General features: G+C 34.7%; 1 protein-coding gene across 21 annotated transcripts in view; it reads right to left on the bottom strand.

The window, feature by feature from the left end:
- Positions 1 to 21,947, bottom strand: part of ARB2A (ARB2 cotranscriptional regulator A) — a 465,105-nt gene that overhangs the window by 178,040 nt on the left and 265,118 nt on the right. For all 21 annotated transcript variants that reach the window (XM_073234034.1, XM_073234024.1, XM_073233975.1 and 18 more), the window contains one exon: positions 7,127 to 7,246. In XM_073234034.1, coding sequence (XP_073090135.1) covers positions 7,127 to 7,246 — 120 coding nt within the window. The remainder of the gene's footprint in view (positions 1 to 7,126; positions 7,247 to 21,947) is intronic.

Below are 21,947 nucleotides of genomic sequence, written 5' to 3'. Positions count from 1 at the left end.
GAAGCTCAATGAATCTTAATTATAACTCGATAAAGATACATGAATTAAATATCAAACATTTTTTAAAAAGTTAAAAAATTGGAAACAAGCAAAATAAGCTAATAACAATTATTTTTTCATTAATTAAAGCATCATTGATATACAATCTTATGATGGTTTCACATACACAACACAGTGGTTCAGCATTCACTCATATTATCAAGATCTCACCCCCTCCATCGCGGTCACTGTCTATCAGTGTAGAAAGATATTATAGAATCATTAATTGTGTTCTCCATGCTGTACTACCATCCCAGTGACCCACCTATATTGTGCTTGCAAATTATAGTGCCCCTTAATACCCTTCTCCCTCTCTACCACCCTCCCCAAACCATCCCTTTTGATAACCACTAGTCCTTTCTCAGTGTCAATGAGTCTACTGCTTTTTTGTTACTTCTGTTTTGAATAAGCTGATTAATAAAAAAAGGTAATGTCAACCACATGATTGGGGATGACATGGAAAGTTTCCTAGACTTATATTCAATATACAATATATTCCATATATTGCCATATAATATTGAGGGTGCACAATTATAACTTAGCTTAATAATTTTCCTCTTTGTGAGGACTATACCTTGAAGAGTGAGTCATAGAGAAGCAAATTTTTCAGTCAGCTTGACAGCTGGGGACACTAGCAGAGAAGAGACTGTGAGAGATTACAACTAGGAGCAAAAAGGGTAATAACTCTCTAATGTGAAAGAACTGATGAGGCAGAATTCCCAAACCAGTCAGTTTTCAAATGGAGAGTAAAAAGAATGAATAAGTTTAATTAGTAAAGAGTTATTGTTAATGCTTAAACTCTATATACTAGTTAATTAACCGTGCAGACATTTAAGAATGCTCATATTGTTGTAATATATATTGTTCCCAAGCCTGGGGGTGGGTGGTGGAATAAGAGCAATATTAGACTCCTTATCCTCAAGTTGTTTCCAGATAATTTAAGCAAGATAAGATTTAGAGATAAAATATAACCTAAAAATAAAACTAATCAGTATGCAATAAAGTTTTCATCTGTGAAACAGAAAAAATTATGGAAAAAAGGGTTATTAATTGAGAATACTTCATGAAAAATCTAGTAAGAAGGAAAATTCTTTCACTTAGGAGAGGGAAATGGCATTAGTAAAAATGAGAATGTGTATATCCTGTGGGCATTTAGATTCACATTCAACTAACACTGATTTAATTCTTAATAACCAGGAATTTTCTACTTTAATCTTCAAACTTTGCAATAAGGCAGGTACTTACAGGGGAGGACACACATACGTGACTTGACCCAAATATAATTTTTAAGGTATCAGAACTAAGATTCAACCCTGGTCATCTTCCAAGTTTTGTGTTCTGCAACAGTGGGTTTGGAGGCCAGGAGTAGGGATGTAGTGAAATGGAGCAATGGCAGTAAGGAAAATAGAACTGAAAGTCTGTATTGGGAAAAACAGAAAGAGATAATTACATCATACAGAGAGTCCTAAAGTTACAGAGGGGAGACATGATGCAGTGGACAATAGGGAGCCAATGTGATTCTAGAAGCCATGGTGAGAGGGGTGTTTGAAAAATATAAACAATTAATGTAGTGTGTAGAGGATGGAATGAAGAGTAAAGCGAGCTAGATGGAAAACGGGTACGAGAGTGGAGTGAAATAGTTGTGAAATGATAAAATGAACAACAGTGGGCACAGAAAGGAAAAGACATGATCAATTAATTCAGAGGAAAGTAAACTGACAAATACTTGAAACCACTACAGATTGTGTATCAACTGTACTTCAATAGAAAATTTTGAAAATTAAACTAATTCAATTATATGAATATAAATTGCACTTAAAGTGAAAGAATAAATAAAGAGGATCGATATGAGAAACTGCCAAATTTGTCTCCGATAAATTTAATGGTTGGTACCCATTACAATACTCATTTGTTCTTTTATTTAAGGAACCAGGAGACCAGGAAAAAAAACTGACAAAATGTGTTGCCTGGTTAGATATGAGACAAAAGGAGAGGAGCTCACAAAACAATAAATTGAGTCATTCTTTTAAACATTGGGTCCTCCTAATGTACAATAAAAATTATTTAAGTAAAAGTTAAGAAAAAATCAAACCTTAACACACAGGTAACTCCTGTGTAGCAGCTAGTAATAAATCACAGCTGTATATGTAACTCATCTTTGTGGAACTGATTTGATACCTAATTTATCCTATTAACCCCAATTATTAAATATCCAGTACATGTAAACATTTTCCCCAAATACCTGCACCTCTGCATAATTACTGTTCATTATTCTTTATAGGTTGTGCTTGGATTCCCTTCGTATCCACGTTGATATACTTCTGCTGAGGTATATGGGGAAGGATGTACTGCACCCTCTTCCTCCTCATTCAGCTCTCCAGATCTAATGCCACCAAGCCGTAGAGAATCTGTTTCCTTCACATCTCCAATGTATGCTTCTTCCTTATCACTCTCACTACTTGGATCTCACTTGGACTCTTGCAACTAACCCCTAAAATCAGTGCACCATTCAATCAAAAGACAGTGTCTAAACTACATGCAAGGCATGAAAAATAATGAATAGAGGAGACAAAAATAATATGACCTCTGGTTCCTTTCTTTAAGGAGCATTCAGAGTAACTAAGCTGTTTTCATATAAAACAATTAGAGAATAAAGATAGAATTCCATATAACAAGTTGTAATCATGCCATACATCAACATGCTATTTGTATCATGTAAGCAGCCAAATCAGAAATTTAAGTTATATTACAAATGGCAGCTTAGTTTTACTGAATTTCTACATTTTAAAGCAGGTTTGCAATAAGTGTTTTGGGGCTGAATTATTTTGATACTATTAAGGCTCAATTTTTCTTTAGTTTATTCCTTTTTCTCTTTTTCCTCAATTCTTGATTCCCAGCAGCCCCACTTATAGCTATTCCCATTGATCACATTAAGTAGATAATCCTAATGCCCAATATACTTTGTTCACTGTAGACAAAATATAAATGATGCTTCTTTAAGGTCACAGTTAGCTGATCAACACTACCAACACTTATCAACACTAAAGGTAAAACTAATTCTTTTAGTCTCATTCCATTTTCTCTCCTGTGTAAATCTAAATCATGCTCTAGGCAATTTGAAAAGACTGACTTGGAGTAGACTGAGCTTGAGTGTCCTCACACAGTTATGTCCAAAAACTAGTCCTCTATCAGCTGCTGAAGGTCAGCTTAGGCTGCCTGGAGGCTAGGGAGCTCAGCATGGAACAATGGCAGGAAAATAAGAGTTCCCTTCATTCCTTAATTCACATGCAAGTGAGGTGCCAATCAAGTGCTGACAAGCATGGAGAAACCAAAATCAAAAGTGGGTAGAGATACACTTTCAAAAGGAGCAGTTTTCACACATTTCTAAGTGATGTTTTTAATGATGGTTGTGAACTGCCATTAATACCATAGAAAATGAGATAAAAGTAGTAAGATGGATACTAATTTTATATCAGCTGAGATGATTCAATAATGAAATTTACTTACTAAAAGGGTTTAATGTATTTTATAAAAAATTATCAACACTCACTTGGGCTAAGAAAAAATATCTGAATGCAAATTGATTTACTGAGCACTGCAAACAGGGAAGGTAAGGTGAGCTAAGTGGAAACTAGGTATTGACAAGAAAAGCTAACTCATCCCAAATGAAAGAAAATTTTAAGGTTGCTTGATTTTGGCAAACCAGCCATTGAATAAAGCATTCTGAAACGACCAACTACAGAAGCAATGGAATCATTTCCTCAAAGTGTTTTGTAAAAGATTATGAAAAACTTAAAAGCTGCATTGTTTCTTGACAGTAATTTCTAACAACTGAACTTGAAGTTTTTAGAACTGATATGAGGGAAAAGCATGTTGCATTATTTGTGGTTCTTTCTGAATGAATTTCATAAATGCGTTCCAATTACTAATTTTATCTTGTATAAAATAGAGTTTCTAAGACAGAAATTTAAAGCTTCATCAAAGATGGCTTAATAACTGTAACTTTATATATTGGTGTTATTTTAAATACACAGAAAAGATAACAGAGGGTGCTGTACTACTTTTAAAATTTCAGTATTAATTCTTAAAATAAATAGTTCTTCCCTTCTGCCTCTAATAACTCAATGTTGGAATTCTACTAGAACTCACTTACCAATATCTGCTTTTACAAGGATCACAGAAAATTTAAAGAATTAGAAATTTGAGTAGTTACCATATGATGAGGATAAAAGAAATAAAAAGCATTATTTTTAGTATCACTTTTCTTAATATAGCAAACTAGGTACTGTTTTTTTTTTGAGGTTAGGCTTGATCAAGTTCTGAGATTTACTATCATAAAATGAACACTGGTTCTGAAAATAAATCTCTTAACTAAAATGTATTCTGTAGGAGAACTTCAACACTTTAAGGTAGAATATAATCATATATTAAGTTCTCAGTTTTCAAAACAACAATTAGCAAAATATGAACATTCTACAAATATTTGGTGCTCTAAGTTTAAAAGTAACTTATTGTCAGATATCTATTAGCAGCACATTTAATTTTAAACTGCAATTATACAGAATTTTAATTTAGTACGTGGCAAGATATATTTCCTGGTACTTGTTTTTCAAACGATAAGCTCTATGAGTCACATATTGTTGAAACTGTAACAGCCACACAGTTTATATTTCAAACACAATCAACATGCACTCAAACACATACTACAAACTGAGACTGTTTCATAGGAACTGTGTGTGTGTGTCTGTGTGTGAGTACATCTGTAGAGTCTTTAAACAGGAGTGAAATTTTATGAAAACTTAAAAAAAGAAATTTTACTGAAATCTGAAGGATTTAATGTCTGATGTGTATTACGTACTATTGAAACAAAAAACTAAATCATAATTTAAGATGTTCACAATTTACCTTCTTGTAAACTTAATATTAAAATTTTGAATCCTTGGAAAACAATTTCATATGTTATACTTAATGTTGAAAAATTCTGAGACAATTAGTATTTATCATTGTTTTTAACACAATGACTTTTCCCTTAAGAAGATTAGGAAGAATAAGAAAGAATATTATTCAGTTTTAGGCAAAAAGCATAAAGTTTCAAAATATCTCAGTGTTTTTTGGTGTTTCTTCAACAATGCTCTTTTAAAATTCCTTTTGAAATTAAGTAGAAACTTAAGTAAAATTCCTTAAGAAATTAATGGCCTTAAATATATTAATCAAGCTTTGTCACAAATTTATGTAAAACTCATCAGTGTACAATGTTATTTGCTTAGCAGAATCCAATTTTTAGGTCAGGAATCACTTTTTCCCTAGTTGCCACAATCTGTATGTCCCCATCAAAATTATTTCACACAAAGTAGCAAATATATGAAATTGAGATAATTACTATTAATATTATAAAACCTCAACAAGGTATATTACATTAAATAGACTTCTCAGTCCTGGTGTTGCCTGACAGATATGTGATGTGCCAGTGGTCATATTATATTCCTCCTCCCATGCATGCACCTCCTGCAGAGACAGCAGACTACAGAAGCTGACCCTTACTGAGACCATCTTGTCTCTCTGACAAAGCTCCTTTTTAACTTCTCACTTACTGGTTACTTCCTGTGATGGAGAAAAACTTTAGCTCAGCTTGTGATAATTTCACAGGCCCTGAGGACCCTGACCCTAGTAGCCTCAAGGTCAGAAGTCAAGTCTTGTTCTGAAACATCTGTGTGCTTTATATTAAAGTGGAACAAAAGTAGAGAAATACCCACCAGTGTGTGACAAGAAGGAAAGGCAAAATAGGACTGACACATTGGTCATCTGTTACTCTGGCACCTTTAGCTCACTTTTAAAACTGCCTAATATTGACTTAAAAAATTTTCAAATTTGATATACAAAAAAGTTTTTATAAACTGTCTTAAGGTAAAAAAAAAAGTGGGAATTTATGTTTCATAGAAATTTTCAATTTGATTAGTCTTTCAGGCTTTCAGACATTTTAAGTTATGCTTCAAATCAATGAAATTTCATGTTTTAAGTAATTTAATGGGTTATAAAGAAAATATAAGCTACATATATGTGAGTGTGTGGTGTGTGTATATGCAGGGTTAAAAGAACTATTTGAAAGACAATATTCACATTTTAAAAGGTACATCATACTGGTGTGCTAGCTATCTTACATATTCATTACATATTAAAATAAATTCAGCAAAGCTAAAAGTACTTGAAAGTAGTTTTTAAAAAGTTATACAAATTTAAGAAATAAATGATTTAACTTAATTATTGATCTTAGACAGCATACACATTTCTGAATGTAGGTCAACTAAAGTACTCTCAGGTGTCACCACCAGTTTTATATCTAAATCATCTGGGTAAGCAATAAGGTATGAGAGGTTGAAAAGGCCATTGGAATATATTGAATTTCCATGACAACAAGAAAGGCACACCAAAGTTTAGAAACATAAAAGTTAGACAACCAATGCTGTGCCCATTTTTAATGTCCACATTAAGCTATTTGGATTCAAAACTAACAAATGAACTTAATCAAATGAATCCTTTTATTATAGCACTGGCACCTTCCTGTGACATAGGGATTATGGAAATGGAGGCACAAAATCTTCATTAGTACATTTTTAGTATTGATTATATCTCATTAACCATTCATACTGGCACAGGGTGTGGTACTTGCAATATTGCATGTAATACAGAAAAATTCAGAAATCTTGATAGTTTTTTCTATCATGTACACATGATCTTAACTCTAAGAATCAGATTATTTTATAAGGCAAAGATTTTTATTGCCAAGCAATGAATTCTACTCAGAAGCAGATTAATGGAAGCTTTCTGATAGTTTTAATGCTAATTATATAAATTATGATAAAGGCCTACCTTATAGAGATAAAATTCAGTTAAAGATTATCAAAATCTTCTCAAATTTCCAAAAGGTCTCTTGAAATTTTAAACCCTTTACAGATAACATATGCTTCATTGCTGGACACATAAAACAGGAGGCATAAATATCATAAAATGTATGAGAATAGGCTATAATGTAGACATTAAAAATAATATGTAAATAAGGAATTAAAAGTAGAGTTAAATGTGTTCTTACCAGTTCAACAAAAGCAAGTCCTCCATAGCTATGAGCAACAAAAAATACATTCTCAGCTGCAGATTGGGTGATGAAATGGTCCCACACATAGACTGCATGTTCTTCGGGAGAACCATTTTCCTATAGAGAAAACAAACATCATACTACATACTGTATCTAATTATTATCACAGTAATCAAAAATTAAATTATATGATTGTTTACACAGCATAAGAAATAAGATGGTTTAACTTATTCAAAATAATATCAATAGAAAAGAACTACATTGAAAATTCAAATGAGAGAATAAATGAGTATTAAACTATTAGTAAATTACTGCAAAGCTTAATTGCCACTGTAATCTTCTGAAACAAAAATATAAAAAAATATGCATATTTTTGAGAGGAAATTGTATTCTGGGTATATCTGAGATATTTAAATATATATAAGTACAGTAGAATTTCATGGCAGAAAGTTACAGCAGTCTTATGACAAAACAGTATAACAAAATATTCAGTAACATTTCTACATTTATATCTGAAAATATTTATATAACACACACACCTAAATCGTTTGATTTATAAAATTTTAAGTATCTGTAAGCTGAAAAGAAGCAGAAAATTACTAACAAATATGTTCTATCTAAATCATTTAAAAATTTACTTTTTATGTAAAAGCATTTTCCATACACATTTTATTTCTAGAAGTGGGAGAAATCTAAACATATAAACCCAGGGGCTTTTACACTTCTCCTAAGTTGTCAAACCCTAATAAATGTATGCATAATGCTTTAATTCCAAAAGTTCTACAATAACTTCACTGTGTTGCATTTATTTCTATTGCTGACAGATATTGTGGTTAAAGCAAAAAGCTGGACACTGTGAACAATGAAAAAAAAAAAGCCAAATTGCTAAGACATACTGATCAAAAACAAGCTGCTAAAAACTAAAACATAATGAAAATGTTTTGTACAAATATTTCTTGGATGCTTTAACATCAAAGACTAATTACCTGAAAATGTTATAGTATTAGACAATGAACACTATTTATTCACATTTTCCATCTTGGAAATTCATCTATCATTTTCAGGTCCATAGGCATGGCTTCATTTGCTACCTAGAAGCTATTATTCCCTAATGTGTATTCCCTCCTTAAATTTCTCTCTAAAGCTCCAGAGCCATATATCCAACTGCTTAATGGTTATTTCCTTTTGGGTATCCCACAGATACTTCAAACTCAACCAATTCAATACTGTATTAAAAATTTCCTCTACAAATCTGAGTTACTATCTTTGCTCCCCACCTCCAGACAAAATCTGAGCATCATCGTTTGTCTCTCCCTCAAACTCCACGTCACTAAAATCCTGTTGATTCTGTCCCCAGCTGTCCCTTAAATCCATCTACCTCTCTTCATTCTCATTTCCTTTGGCTTAGCTCAAATCCCCATCATTTCACACGTGGATGACTGAAATGGTCTCCAGCCCAGTTTCCCTGCCTTTAGGATTGTCCATTTAAATGCTCTAATTCTGTAGTGAGAACAAACTTTCAAAAACTCAAATATGATGTTGCTATATTACTCCCTCCCTGCTTAGAACCCTTCAGAGCTTTTGCCTTTAGGATCAATCTGAAACTCAATATAATACTTAAGGCCTTTTATGATCTGGCTTCTGCCTTGAACCACTGACCTGCAAACATGTTGAGCCAAAGACACGGTTACACTGTTTCCCTCCCAGGAGGGAACAGAGCAAATGATCCCTGGCTTCCAGTGCCAGGGAACAATCTGCAGTAACCTAATTGTGCCATACTTCTCTTGTCATTGGGCTATTTCTTTTGTTGAGAAAGTGACCCTTGTGCTCTGCCCTCACTTCACCTATCACCTTCACCCGAATAATTCCTACCTGTTTTCTGAACTCAAATCGGACATTAGCTTCTACTAAAAGTCTTCCCTATCATCTCTAAGGCTAGGTAATGTCCCACAACATCTTGTGCATGCTCCTATTATTGCACTGAATGATTTATATCGTAATTTCTTGTTAGATTATCAAATTGCTTGTTCATTAAATCTTACTGTAACAAATAAATAATGAAAACATAACATTTATCTTCAGGATGATTACTTACAACCTATAGTCATATACTAAAATACAAATATACTACCAAAGATATCTATATTAGTAACATAAGTATGAAATTACCCACACTTAAAGTATATAAAATAAACAGAATAACAACTGGAAGGAAATCCTTGCAGGGCATTTTTGGCTTTAATAATTTAGCTTTCATTAGTTTTAACAAGTAGGAAAATGGTTATCATAAAAACTGTGATAGTAGCAAACTTCTAATGAAGAGAGAGAGTTATGAATGGGAAGCAGACTTCTAGTGGCTGGTGGGATTTCACTTCTTGACTAGAGAGGTAGTTATACAAGTGTGTTCTTTATAGTTACAGTTCAACTGACTGATATGTATTTAGCACTTTTTATACACGTATCTAGAACGACTACAGAATTTGTTGTACAAACCTCTGAGAGTGAAAAAAGGCATTATTAATAATTGTAATGGGAGAACAGGTCTAGTTTGGAACTCTCCAGAGAAAACCCAGATACCTGGTTACCCTAGTTAATCTCACAATGAAAGAAATGTAAAAGCAAAACAGGAAGAGAGAGATAACAGTTTCAACATTCTAACAGTTGGAAGAATTAACAATCTAAAATAACTGTCATGGTCCTAAATATTTTTCCATATATTCAGAGAATAGAAGCATAAAGAGTATAACTCTTCTTCCTTAGATTTGTGCTGTAACCAGAGATGTAAGGATGATAAGAAGTAAGCCATGATCCTGGCCTTTAATGTGTTTCCAATTTCGTAAAGGTATTAACACATAAAGACATAAGAGGCAGTAGCATGTGAATAGTACTACTTTCTCTATTCCTGACTATCTTGACACCCAGTCCAATGGGTGCATTATAAATCCATACTATTGGATCTCAGTGACCTTCTTTCTTCTCACAGTCATCATTTCTTCCTTTAGACTGTTGAGATCCTATCTGTCCTATCCTTCCACTCCCACCTCAGTTTGGGTTCTCTTAAAATAGATTTCTAACTAGTCTCATTTCTTCTAATGTGTGTTGCCAGATCAATCTTCCTAAAGCCTGGCTCTGATAACCCACTTTCCTGCCTAAAAGTTCATTTACTGAAATGGCTCCTGTGGCAAAATAACTGAAACTTGTTACTCAACATCTTCTCTTAGCCTGTCTTCCCAGCCTTCCTTCTCACTAAATCCAAGGGCCTTATTCATACTCCAGGAACATCTGGATTACACATTAGCAGTTAGTCCCCTTTGATGGTTCCATTTAGGATTTTTTGATTTTATGATGGTGCAAAAGAGATATGCATTCAGTAGAAACTGTACTTCAAATTTTGAATTTGATCCTTCTTCCTGCTCTAGTAGTGTGGTGCAATACCCTTGTGAGGCAGCAGTGAGTCACAGTTCCCAGTCAGCCACGCCATCATGAGGGTGAACAACCCATCACTTGCAACCATTCTGTACTGATACCACCATTCTGGTTTTTACTTTCAGTACAGTATTCAATAAAGTACATGAGAGTCAACACTTTATTATAAAACACACTTGGTGTTAGCTGATTTTTCCCAACTGTAGGCTAATAATGTAAGTGTTCTGAGCATGGTTAAGGTAGGCTGTATAGTAAGCTATGATCTTGGCAGGTTAGGTGTGTTAAATGCATTTTCAATTTAAGATAATTTCAATTTAAGATGAGTTTATAGGACAGATCTCATCATAAGTGGAGGAAGAGTTATAGTGTGAAAACTCTAGATAAAACTCTATTGTGGAATTCAGTCTGGGATCTCACAGGTAGTCAGTTAAGATCAGACAAAAACTACGGGCAGGGAGCACTTCCAAGGTATTAGTTCAGTAATCCATATATGAGGTGATAAAGACTACAATATTACTCAGGGTGATAGGAGAGTGAAAGGAGAAGAAGGGATGGAATGCATCACTACAGAGGAAGAATCAGCAAAAGCGTATGACTCACAGGGTATGAGGAAAACTGCCGACCAAAGTCAGAGGACTGACGCACGACAGAAGGAGAGCTGAGGACCCGCAGTTCTTGTCATTCCTCACACACAGACACTACTGTTTTCAGAGATTAGAATTATAGCTGAGTCCTTTCCTCTACGGTTCAAGGAGACAGTATCTGCTAATAGTGGCCTGTACACAGTAGGATAAAGAAACCCCAAGTATCCATGTGCCTCATGTACTTAAATATTTCAGGGTGACTCTAAGGTCATTAAATTATTCTCTAGTTTCAGGGTTTCAGAACAAATCTTCTAAGAAGTGAGAAGCAACTGAAAAAAAGTCTACAAAATCCACTTGGGGGTCATTATAGGCACAACTAAACAATTACACAAGACTACTCTGGGGCACACTTGACATCTACTGACCCAAAATGATGCAGGGTAGGGATCCCAGTTTGCCAACAGGGTGGCACCAGGCATTCCTTCTTAGTGGGAGCCTCACAGCAGTTCCTGTAGCAGACCACATAGCCTTCCAGGAGTTACTCTCTTTGGCCAAGAGGTGTTAGCTCAGCAGTCAGGGAAGAAGACTCACAATGGGCAGATGCAAAAGTTATCCTGCCTTAAATGTCTTAAACCCCACAGGAGCCGGTACCTCTTGCAACAACTCTGTAGGCATGGCTTTCAGGGCGTGCCCAATTACAAAAATTATTACCCACAGGGAAGATCAAAACTATGGTATTTATAGTTCACTCTAATCCCTACTAATCCAGATGCAGTTTACCAATCAGGGGTCATTTTTTACCAAAGGCAATGTTGTCTAGTAACTATCCACTTAGAGTGGATGCTGTGGCATGCTTCCCAGACCTCCCTTTAGTTATATGGCATTCAGTTTCTGAGCTGTCCAAGTGCTGACAGCTGACAGCTTTAGCCAAGGTACTCTTTAGGAAATTACTCTCAGCCAAAGAAAGCTATCTTGCCTAAAATTACAATCCCACCTCTGAGGCAACCTACATCCATTGACTGTTTGAGATGATACATAAAGGCGATATCCCTCACCTCAAGGCAGAGTATCTCTGAAAAGCCATCACAGATGCAGAGATCACCAAGGAGTAAAATAAGGCCTTTCGTGACTATATTGCAGTTCAACTCTTGCCAAAAAAATTTTTTTTCCTTCCCTTGCAGGTGCTGATCCGAAGAGAACTCCCATAAACTTCCTGCATGTAACTTCAGAATCTGTTACCTGGGAAACCCAACTTAAGACACCACCTTATCAGGCTTCTAGGGACATAGAGCTAGAAAGTTGACTGAAGGTCAGATTCTCATGGAGAAGGGGAAAGGACTTCCCCAAATTTTGACTTGCAACATCTTATAAGAAACAGATGGAAAGTATTTTTATCTATTTACATGTATTATTATCCTGCCTATGTTTAAAACAACTGCAAAATATTATTTGTTCAAGTTTACCTATCAGCTTTATTAGCATGGTAACTTAGAGTAAACCTTGTACTATTTCACTGGTCCTTCTCTATCCTCCTTTTTCAATCTGCCATTTTGCTTCTTCCTTCCTTCCAGAATTTAAGCAATTTGAAGGTATATTCTCTTTTGGATTTAAACCATAAATACAAGACATGCTACAGGCATTTAATAAATGACTAACAATGTTAGTGCTACTGGCAATGAAACTGTTGACAAAGTATTATGAAGTGTGTTTCAAAACCAAGACAAAGGAGTATTTAAACTCCATTTCAGAATCTAGCTTCTAATAACCTAGAATGTTGCAAATGAATGATGCTCAAAGATGTTCATCACTGTTTAGTTTATAAAAGCAAAAATTTGGATAAAGCTTAAATGTCCAATAATGCAGAAATACATATTGAAGTAAATTATAGTTTGTCTAAGAATATTTGCAGCTCTTCAGTGAGTTTACAAAATATTACATCCATTTCATCTAATTTTCTACGTGGTATAATTTTTGCTATGTAAAAAGACTTGAAAAAGACTAGAAGGAGTCAAATAAAAATATTAAAAGCAGTTCATGCCCATGGATAGTGAGATGAATAGTATTTTCTACTTTCAGCTTCTTTACATTTTCCTGAACTTCCCACAGTTTCTACAAAGTACATGTTTTTTTAATGATGAAACAAGTAAACAACAACAAAATAAATGCTACTGAAGGCTTTTTAGGGGGACTCAGTATCTGAGAAAGGTCTTTACACCTTCGTATCTAACAAATTTTATATCTGGCATGAATCCACTGTACATTTACAAGCAGCAAATTAGAAGGGCTGTTTTAAGTAGATTTAAGAATAAGATGTGGTGATAACTGGAAGTTGACAGTAACTGAAGAAACAGAAAAGGCACAAAAACTAAAAGAGCACATACAGTGCAATAGTCTGAGCCTATTACTATGGGGCAATGTGAGAGCAGCCCTTAGTTAGAGCACAAAAATAGACAGGAGCAACAGTGGTCCTGAGGCATCAAAAGAAGTTAATGATGCTTAGTGAATTCTGATTTTTGACATACAATGAATAGTTTTATTCTAAATAGTATTTTAAACATCAGTTGATAAAGAAGATAATCTCAGCTATAAAAAACCTGGCTTTCATATGTGACTATTTCCCAATGATTTCACAAAATTATGGCTTTTTACTATTCACAATGTTTTAGAGAGCCAGATCCCCACATTTTGAGAAGTAATAAGTTTTGCCAAATATTTGCTACCTCCTACAACAGTTAAACACAAAATGGTAGCATATAAATTAATAAACTTACAGTGGTTTTTTTTTTTTTTTTGAGAGGGCATCTCTCATATTTATTGATCAAATGGTTGTTAACAACAATAAAATTCAGTATAGGGGGGTCAACGCTCAATGTACAATCATTAATCCATCTCAAGCCTGATTCTCGTCAGTCTCCAATCTTCTGAAGCATAATGAACAAGTTCTTACATGGTGAACGAATTCTTACATAGTGAATTCTTACATGGTGAACAGTACAAGGGCAGTCATCACAGAAACTTTCGGTTTTGATCATGCAATATGACCTATAAACAATCAGGTCAAATATGAATATTCGTTTGATTTTTGTACTTGATCTATATGTTGATCCCCCATTTCTCCTACTATTATTATTATTTTTATTTTTAATAAAATGCTGAAGTGGTAGGTAGATGCAAGATAAAGGTAGAAAACATAGTTTAGTGCTGTAAGAAGGCAAATGTAGATGATCAGATGATCAGGTGTGTGCCTATGGACTAAGTATTAATCCAGGCTAGACAAGGGCATCAAGACATCCACGGATGCAGAAGATTTCTCTCAAAGCAGGGGGGGTGAGGTTCTGAGCCTCACCTCTGTTGATCCCCAAATTCTCACCTGATGGCCCCCCTGCGACTGTGCCTGTCTTAGGTTGTTCCTCCCTTGAGGAATCTTACCCGTCTCTGCTAACCAGTTATCTTCCGGGGCCATACAGGGAAATGTAAAGTTGGTAAGTGAGAGAGAAGCCATATTGTTTGCAAAGGTTAGCTTTTTACTTCTTTGCACATTTATGCCCTGTGGCTTCTATGCCCAGCACTTGTCTCAAGGTATCTTTACCACCTGGAGGAATTATGATACTCGGTAAATTCGATATGAGGCACGAATTCTATTTAAGGGTTGTAATTAGGAAGGAAGAAGAAAAGCTATAGATGTAGCATACGAAGGAAACTTGGGAGGATTGATTATTTCTTTGACATATCTTCTTGTATAGTACCTTAAGTATGTATAGGTTTTAAACTACTAAATAATTTGCACACATATATTAACATAATAGGAATACGGTGACATAAACAAAGCAAATCTATAATTACCATCCATCTCCAGTGAAGCCAAGAAAACCATTTAGGCACCCTAGGCATTTGTGAAAATTTATCTATGATATGATGGATATTGTCCAACTGTACTTGAACCATCAGACAAATTAAAGCAGCCCATTTCTGGGATCTGTTCACATCCCATATGTTCTTTTAACCATAGATAGTCTATAGTCATGAGATTTTGGAGTGCTACAACTTGCACCCCTCCCAACTCCTGGTTGAGTTCCAACAGTACAGATCCGGTCAAATTCGTTGTCTCACTGTATGCACATGCCAGCCTAGACATCTCCCTCCTCATTCTTATGGCAAGTCCAGGAGATGGTGGGCTGGATGCAGCCACAACCGCAGCATCGTCCGAATCCCTGTGGAGGCTTTTTGATGATCATCCCCCGGCACAAGTCCTCCAGAGAGTGCTGATGCCGGAAGCTCCTCCTCATATCGTATCTTAGTTCATTTTCTGGGTATCCAAGCTAGGCCTTGATCTCCTGCATAGAAACAAACAGACCCTTTGCCCACACTTTGACATGCCCTCTATACCACTGTGCAGAACTCATTGGAGGTCAGCACACAGTAACTGCTTTTTTTTTTTTTTTTTTAAATTAAGAGAAAGGAATATTATCAGAAAAGAGTACCTCCATAGCTGATCATCTGACACCCTTTAAGTGATCAACATTAAGGATATTTAAAGCATGCGTTGATCTTTGATTTACCAATAGTTTTATCCTGTTAAGGAGTAATCCCCCTTTTCCTTCTTTCTTTCTTTCTTTCTTTCTTTTTTTTTTTTTTTAAATTTTTAATCTACACTTACATGAAGAATACTATGTTTACTATGCTCTCCCCTATATCAGGTCCCCCCTATACAGTGGTTTTTAATATACATTTCTGACACATTCCACTATTCAAAACCCAATTTCATAAATGGGTGATGCTGTTTCAAGGCAAATTTGTGTCATTCCAATCCATTGCCCACACTGTGTCCACAAGCACTACATATTTATAAACCATAATCTGGAGTGTGTATAATACCAAGAGTGTATTTTGAGACTAAACAGATTTCAATAGGAAAGACTTCCTAATATGACTCAATTACAGAAATGCAAACATACTAAGTCTACTCTACGGGTTTCTCCAAGAATTTCACAGCAGAGGGCATTTTGTATTGAGTAACTTTAAGCTGGATGATTTTAGAATATGCAAATGTACAAAGTGCATGAAAAGAAAAGAAGTAAACACATTAATTAGAGGTCGCTGGTGGCAGAATACATAGAGTATTTACACTGGAATTCAGCTATTTTCAGGGTTCAGGTTGAATTTCCTGATGTGCTCTTGCCATCATTAATCTTTCAATGCCAAACAGAAGTGATGCAGCAACTAAAGCCTTATCAACTATTCCAGATTCTACTACTTAGGCATGGCAAGGTCTGCATTTATGATGGACTACCTGAGCTGATAACACATGGAATTATCTAAATAACATTTGCATATTTGTGTAATTATTTTCTAAGGTTAATTAGCTCCTGTAAAGCATTTCGCCCTTTGAGACTACTTACAGTGACAGGTTCACATATTTTCTGAATCATTGCCAAATTTGACAGATTTTTCTTCGGCTAACCTGTTGCTACAAACTTCTAAAATGAGTGTTCCTATAATATATACTTTAAACTTATAATCGGTTTTAGGAAAGGTAAAGCAGCAAGTTAATGAATTTAAAGGTTTTTAAAATGCCCAATTTTATAACAAAAACTTCAAGACTATTTCACTTCATATAAATCTTTCTGTGATGATATGGGTAAGCATATCTACAAAGAAAATTTCTTTATGAATAATAAAATCTAGCATTTTGACTCTAACCTAGCACATACCTGTGTCACTAATTTCAGTTGTGTCACATGTGTTGAACACACCCTTCCCTCTCCTTCCCACACCAGCTGCCTTTAGTACTGTCACCGATTTGTTATTTACACTGGAGACATCAACTGGAGAAAGAAAACTAATATAAAATCTACACCTTCTTTATGATAAAATTTATTAATTGAAGTTACTTCTTTTAAAAAGCTAAGATTTTTCATTAGGTAAAATACAGGTCCATAAAATCCAAATGGGAGGCAGATAACAAAGTCAGATAACAACAATGTATGTTACCATCTTGCACCAAATCAATACACAGGTACAAGATGAAAGACAATTTATATTTTTAGGAATTGGCCAGTAGGGGACCCTTCCAGAAGAAATGAAGTGCACATACCATATGGCCCTAATCCAGAAAGACACACATAAAGAAATTAAATGTTTTTGCTTTAAGCTTTTAGATGATTCTATTATTTAACTCCTTTGTACATGAATACAATATAAATTGTACGTTAGTATAGAACAAAATATTTTTTAACAGTTATATGTAAAGCATATTTTATAATGTTACACGGGATATAGTTTTTTAACCAAGTTTAATAATTTGAATTAAAAATTTATCTTCATTTTGGCATATTTTAAATGTGTGATCTTTTAACAAGTGTGTGCATTTGTGTTTAATGAGGATAATAGGACAAGGAGTATATATGAATGCATAAAAACTGATGATATAGCATACATAGAATTAAAAGATATTAAAAATAAAGCACCATTATTTGCTCTCTAAATTAAATTGAGCCATATGAAGTCACCAATATTAGACATTTTTGACCTTAATAAATGGTAATTCATAAGATTTAACCTTAAGCAAAATAAAAATAGACAAAAGAATCTATATACTAGAGATATCTTGAAACTATCCATTTTTTCCTACCTTTTAGGTGTCAAGATATAATTGACAGCCATCAATCTTGAAGACAAATTCTAGGTGACATTATTTGTCAATATGGCTATATTAATAAATTATAAATGGTTTTGAACAGAAGGCATTTGTAATGAGTATAACTGACAAAGGATCAGTATTCAGAACTATATCAAACGTACTTGAATTTCACAGATTTTCCAAGGTTCACATGTCCAAAAGCAAACTGCCTTGGTTTCCCAGCTTCCTATTTCCCATTCTTCCTTCATTCTCTCTTCTTAAGCGGTACCCCCACCCACCCAGCTGTTCAAACCATAAATCCGGAAGTCGTCTTTGACATTTTCCTCTTTCCCTCTTCTCATATTTATCCAATTTAATTTATCTACCTTAATATTTCTAGAGTCTATAAACTTCTCTCAATTTCCATTCTTACTCTCCCAAGCTATGACCAGATCTTTTTTTTTTTTGAGAGGGCATCTCTCATATTTATTGGTCAAATGGTTGTTAACAACAACAACATTCTGTACAGGGGACTCAATGCACAATCATTAATCAACCGCAAGCCTAATTCTCAACAGTCTCCAATCTTCTGAAGCATAACGAACAAGCTCTTACATAGTGAACAAGTTCTTACATAGTGAATAAGTTCTTACATGGTGAACAGTGCAAGGGCAATCATATCACAGAAACTTTCAGTTTTGATCACGCATCATCAACTATAAACAGTCAAGTCAGGTATGATTATTTGTTTGATTTTTATACTTGATTTATATGTGAATCCCACATTTCTCCCTTATTATTATTTTTATTAATTTTTTAAATAAATGCTGAAGTGGTAGATAGATGCAAGATAAAGGTAGAAAACATAGTTTAGTGCTGTAAGAGGGCAAGTGTAGATGATCAGGTCTGTGCCTATAGACTAAGTATTAATTCAAGCTAGACAAGGGCAACAAACCATCCACGGATGCAGATGATTTCTCGCTATGACCAAATCTTAACTAAGACACTAGCCACTTGACATGGTTAAATGTTCTCTCTCTTTTAATCTTTACAATGACTTTAGGCTTAGATACTCTTAATATTCCAATTTACAGATATTAATTAATTTGCTCAAGGTCATACAACTTGCCAATTGTAAACTAGTCTGTCTGGTTCTAGCACCTGCAATTCTATACTATCCTACCTATCCTTTAAATTCAGACGTGTCCAAGTGTTAACAATGGCTGGGATACTGGGCTGATATAAAACTGTCTTTTTATCAAAACTGTTTGAATATAAAGTCGAAACAATAATTAACTAACAAGAATTCAGCAAAAAAAGGATAAGCAAATAATTATGGTCCATTGTCTACAAAAATGGTGCCAAATGCTTGTGATTGGGCCATAATTGACACAAAAAGGGGGTAACCTAGAATGGGAGGCAGACAGAGCTGGTAGGATTCTTAGACTCCCAACACTATGCTCCTAAGCATTCCCAACAAAGTAAACACAGATGCTTGTGTTCAGTTGATTAAGAATTAGGATTTCCTCTCAGTACAATCTATAATACAACCATAATGTTTCTATAGCACATATCAAGGCAGGCACAGATCGAAATAGTTTACAGAATTCAATTCATTTAATCCTGACAACAATCCTATGAAGTAGGTACTATTATTATCCTCATAATCAAATGAACAGGCAAAGAAAGATGAATCACTTTATGTGGCCTTGTTAAAACATATTTAATATTCTTCCTTCTATGTAGGTATAATCAAGGTTTGCTGGTCTTCATAACAATGAACCAAAGGCTAAAGGCCCTTAAGAAAAAGGGCTAAGAGGCTGCTTATGGAGGTATCATGTACTGTGGGTCAGGTTCACAAAAACCTTAAATGAAGAAGTTTGTTTTCTGAAAGTTAAATACGTCCTTTACCTTGAATACTTCCGCCACCTTATGAGAAACTGAATGTATCTTGAGATGTATTGTTATTTTTTTGGCATTTATTCATCTACAACAAAGAATAAGGCTAAGTGAAAGAAGCTAAAGACAAATGACTACATGCTGTATGACTGAATTGATAGGAAATTCTAGAAAAGCCCAAAATATAATGTTAAAGGGTAGACCAGTGGTTGGCAGGGTCAGAAAATGGGAGGAGGGAACAGAATGAAAAGGGATACAGGGAAAACTTTTTGGGGAAAGAAATGCTTTTTTACCATGATTATGGTGATAGTTACACCATGATATACATTTATCTAACATATCTAATTGCACATTCATACAATTTACAGTTTATAAATTATATCTCAATAAAGCTGATTACCTCCAAAAAGGAACAACAGTAGCAAGTCTTTTTTATAAATAGGGGTCATCCGGGTAAGATTCCTCAAGGGAGGAACAACCTAAGACAGGCACAGTCGCAGGGGGGCCATCAGGTAAGAATTTGGGGATCAACAGAGGTGAGGCTCAGAACCTCACCCCCCCTGCTTTGAGAGAAATCTTCTGCATCCGTGGATGTCTTGCTGCCCTTGTCTAGCCTGGATTAATACTTAGTCCATAGGCACACACCTGATCATCTGATCATCTACATTTGCCCTCTTACAGCACTAAACTATGTTTTCTACCTTTATCTTGCATCTACCTACCACTTCAGCATTTTATTAAAAATAAAAATAATAATAATAATAATAGAAGGAGAAATGTGGGATCAACATATAAATCAAGTACAAAAATCAAATGAATATTCATATTTGACCTGATTGTTTATGGGTCATAATGCGTGATCAAAACCGAAAGTTTCTGTGATGAATGCCCTTGTACTGTTCACCATGTAAGAATTTATTCACTATGTAAGAATTCGTTCACCATGTAAGAACTTGTTCGTTATGCTTCAGAAGATTGGAGACCGACGAGAATTAGTCTTGAGATGGATTAATGATTGTACATTGAGCATTGACCCCCCTATACTGAATTTTATTGTTGTTAACAACCATTTGATCAATAAATATGAGAGATGCCCTCTCAAAAAAATAAAAATAAAAAAAAATAAATAGGGGTCATCAAATCTATTTTTGTAAATAATGTTTTACTGGAACACAGCCATGTCCACTGTTTACAGCTTATCTATGGCTGCTTTCTCCTCACAACAGTGGAGTTCTGTAGTTGTGGCACAGTTCATATGGCCTGCAAGTTTAAATTAGTTACTTTTTGACTTTTTTAGAAATATTTTATTGACCTTGCTCTAAATACTTATGATCTAAATTCCAGCACAGAATAGCAAGCTAAACATACTTGACAGTATTGTCTCCTCAAACCCCATAAAAATTACAGTAATGTATATATATTTTTAGCAAAGACCTAAGTCCATGAGGTGTAGGAGGAGAAACACAAGAACATTTTAGAAGGTGGAGAACAGAGAGAACAATAGCAACTGATTTAGCAGATCTAAGGAAGTCAAATCTCAAGCTGGCAGTGAGGAAAGCTGACAACAAACTCCATTTATATTCCTCCAAAGCACAAGGACTGGATTCTAGGTAGCCTTGTGATTGAAGGAGAGTACAGTATGCGTTAATGTGGAACTATGTGAAAATGGTTATTTTACCCTCTTTCATTCCATGCAACTTGGTGAATGTCTTCCTACATCCTGACAGAGGAGGTTTAGAAGTAGGGGTATCAGCAACATAAGCAAATTGAATGCGTGGAGTATAGTGGCCCACCTTTCCTCTCTTCTCTCAGCATTCATCTGTTCTAAGCTTCCAGACTGTATCAGCTGTCAGATCCTCAGTTTTTAGGGAGACGAGAATACTCTTCTTTGGGAAATCAAACTAGGCTAAATAAGATAATTCTAAAGATACAGATGGACAGAGAAATACAAATACAAATACCTGTATGTGGAATCTAAAAAAACAAATTCATAGAAACAGAACACATTGATGATTGACAGGAAATGGCGGGTAAGGGTGTGTTGTAGAGCAAATGGATGAAGGTGGTCAATGGTTGGTCATCTATATAACTTCCAGTTACACAGTTTAAGTTTGAACAGCATGGTGGCTGTAGTTAACAATACTATAGTGTATATTTGAAAGTTGCCAAAAAAGCAGATTTTAAAAGTTCTCACCACAAAAAGAAGTCTAACTATATTAGGTGATTGATGTACTAACTAACCGTAGTATTGCAATCATTTTGTAACATATACATATATAAAATCACTATG

The sequence above is a fragment of the Manis javanica genome, chromosome 1, assembly GCF_040802235.1.
Source record: "Manis javanica isolate MJ-LG chromosome 1, MJ_LKY, whole genome shotgun sequence".
Taxonomy (NCBI): domain Eukaryota; kingdom Metazoa; phylum Chordata; class Mammalia; order Pholidota; family Manidae; genus Manis; species Manis javanica.
Note: the sequence above shows the minus strand (reverse complement) of the source record. Positions and strands in the feature narration are given on the sequence as shown.